At 38.8% G+C, this 3,349-nt stretch overlaps 1 protein-coding gene across 1 annotated transcript in view; it reads right to left on the bottom strand.

Moving 5' to 3' along the window:
- MORC3 (MORC family CW-type zinc finger 3) overlaps window positions 1-3,349 on the bottom strand; it is a 38,288-nt gene that overhangs the window by 12,233 nt on the left and 22,706 nt on the right. The window contains exon 10 of the mRNA XM_005861281.2: window positions 759-863. Within this exon, the coding sequence (XP_005861343.1) occupies window positions 759-863 (105 nt within the window). The remainder of the gene's footprint in view (window positions 1-758; window positions 864-3,349) is intronic.

Here is a 3,349-nt window from a genome sequence, read left to right as displayed (position 1 = left end):
GCTGAGGAGGCGAGAGAGGCTCCCGCCACCACCGCTGTGCTGGCAGCCATCAGCCTGGCTTGTGGCTGAGCAGAGCTCCCCCTGTGGGAGCACACTGACCACTAGGGGGCAGCTCCTGCATTGAGCATCTACCCCCTGGTGGTCACGGTGTGCCATAGTGACTAGTCATTCCCAGTCGTTCTGCTGTTAGGGTCAGTTTGCATATTACCCTTTTAATATATAGGATTCTTACAATTCTAGGAGAAAATTGAAGCTTATAAGAGGCTAAGAAATTCAATGTCACTTGATTACTTAAGCAGCAAAACTAGATTCCAAACTGAAGTCTGGTTTATGAGATGATAACACAACACAAGGGTAAAAACTGTTTCATCCATCTTTTGTGACTACCTATAAATGTATATATTCATTAGTTCACTATTATAAAATGTTTTATTTATTTTTAGAAAGAAAGAGAGGGAGAAAGGGTGGGAGGGAAACATGTCATTGTTCCACTTATTTCTGCATTCACTGGTTGCCCCTTGAATGTGCCCTGACTGGGGAGGAAACCCAAAACCTTATCATACAGGGACAAAGCTCTAACCAACTGAGCTTACCTGCCCAGGGCCTATCATCAAGTCATTTTATGGTATGCTGATCTGAATTGAAGAATTTAGTCCTTACTTTGGGTTAGAGTCAACTGTAAACACTGTACAATCACTGTACCCTCCAATATCACATCTTGATAGTAGCGAAGGTGAACTTTTTTAATGCACACTTACTGTATATCTTCAACAGGCAAATTTAGAGGATATTCTGCATTTTTCTTCACTTTCATTTCATTCCAATAATCATTCAGTTTATCTCCCAGTGCTAGTATTGTAAGCCTGAAAAGTAAATTATGAAACCAATTTAAGAAAAAAATAATAATTAAATCTTTGTCAAACACAGAGAAAGCACAACCTAGCAATGATCAGGTGAACACTGGTGGGGGGGGGTGGGTAGGGAGTAAGGACGAAGGACCCCTAAAAGTACAGTTAATAAAAAACACTCAACGTAACAGCAATTTTGTAGAGAGGACTTTTTTAAGTTACTAGTGCAGAGCGAGGGTCCTCTAGGAAGGAAGACACAATGTAATACGTTGGGTCTCCTGTTGTGAAAGAATGTGGCCAACCAATCATGGGGAGAACCACTGAATTTCAACTCCAACCGTCCAAGCTTCAATTCAAATCAAACTCACACTTTTGGTGTATGAAAGTATGCAATCATTCCCAGGAAGTCTATTTCAAATAGACTCTGTCCCACAATTAAAGACTTGCACTTCTCCCACAGTAAGATGTCTTTTCTTAATTGAGTTTATTGGTGTGACATTGGTTAATAAAATTACATAGGTTGCAGGTGTACAATTGTATAATACAGCGGTTCTCAACCTGTGGGTCGTGACTCCTGAAAATACATCCTGCATTTCAGATATTTACATTACGATTCATAACAGTAGAAAAATTACTTATGAAGTAGCAACGAAAATAATTTTATGGCTGGGGGTCACCACAACATGAGGAACTGTATTAAAGGGTGGCGGCATTGGGAAGGTGGAGAACCACTGGTATAACACATCATGTGTTTATTGCACTGTGTGTTCACCACCCCAAGCCCCATAATAAGATGTTAAAATCAACGGGACCTACTGAAATAAGTAAGACTAAAGGCACAATTCCTCCTCGTCTCTTTTTCTCATCACCTCTACTCCTCAGTCCATGAGACCGCACCCATTTCTGTTGAGAATATACCCAGGAGAGGAACAGCAGGGTCATGGGGTGGGCATTTACTTGACAGCCTATTAGTTTTCAAAAATGATCAACCAACAGTTTTACATCCCGCAGCAATGTTCGATGAGAGCTCCAACTGCCCTACAACTTGCCAACATTTGCTGCGTTTTCTTCACTGTAAATATTTATCCAGTTCTGCCCATTATGATGGAAGCTTTTCATATCTTGTTTAAAAAACCTGCCTAACTAAAGATTATAAAAGTATGCTTGTTTCCATTTTGGTTTTGCCGTTCTCATTTAGGTCTACAATCCATCTAAGAACTGGCCTTCTGCTTCATTTGAGAGGCAGGAGTTAAGTTCATTTTATCTGTACAGACAGCCAACTGACCTGGTCTCTTTTGGAAAGATGATCATTCTTACTACACTCGAATGCAACCTTTGCCACAGCAGATGACCATATGTATGAGTGGGGGTTGTTTTTTGACTTCTCTACTCCATTTCACTGGACTATCTACCCTTTCATTAACACCCGCTTTCTTAGCTACTATGGCTTTCTAAGTGTTATTTAGTAGTGTGAGTCTTCTTGCTTTGTTGTTCTTTAATGACTGTCTTAACTGTTTTCAGTCTTCTAATGGTCAACTTAAAGTTTAGATTAAGCCTATCAACATATCAACAACCACACACACCTACTGTTTTTTTTGGTTCTTTTTAAAACTGAAATTGCATTTAATTATTTTGGAGAAAAACTGACATTTCATAATACCCAGTGTTCCAATTCTTGAACGTAGTATACCTACTTATTTAGGTCTTAAATTTCACTCCACAATGTTTTGTGGTTTTCAGTATGTCGAGGTCTTTGTGTATTTGATTTCCTCTAAAGTACCTGTTTTTATGATGATCCTGATTTTTTTTTTAAATATCATGTTGTTTATCTGTTGTTGCTAGTACACAATGATTTCTGAATACTTCTTACCCAGCAACTTTAGAATACATATCACTTGTTCCTTTATTAATTCCAATTACAGATAATTTTGGACTTTCTACATATTATCATCTGCAGAAAAGTTTTATTTATTCTTTCCCAACCCTTCTAACTTTCATTTCTTTTTCTTGCCTTATTGAACGGGTTATTTCCTCCAGAACAATTCCACCAGATCTGGTTTTTTTTATGGCGGGGGGGGGGGGGGGGGGGGGAGGCTAGCTATTGATTATTCACCACTAGAAATGATGCCTGCTCTTCCTGGAAATACTGTGTACTATTATTTGTAAATAACTACTGTTACTATGCCCTTTCTGTTAATGGTTTTGTAAATGTTCATTTTTCTAAATCACAAATGGGTGTGGTTTTATCAATTGATTTTTCTGTACCTATGAAAATAGCTATCGGAGTTTTCTTTTTTAGCACCAGTGTGATGAGTAACATTGAATTCTGAATATTAAAAACCACCCATGGCATCTTGCAATACATCCACTGGGGTTAAATGTATCATACTTTTTACGTTTCAGCGGATGGGATTTGTTATTATTTTAAGATTTTTATATCTTGACTAGAGGCCCGGTGCACAAAAATGTGTGCACTGGGGGGGGGGGGGGGATCCCCCCCC

This window comes from Myotis brandtii, unplaced genomic scaffold (assembly GCF_000412655.1).
Source record: "Myotis brandtii unplaced genomic scaffold, ASM41265v1 scaffold147, whole genome shotgun sequence".
Classification (NCBI taxonomy): Eukaryota; Metazoa; Chordata; class Mammalia; order Chiroptera; family Vespertilionidae; genus Myotis; species Myotis brandtii.
Note: the sequence above shows the minus strand (reverse complement) of the source record. Positions and strands in the feature narration are given on the sequence as shown.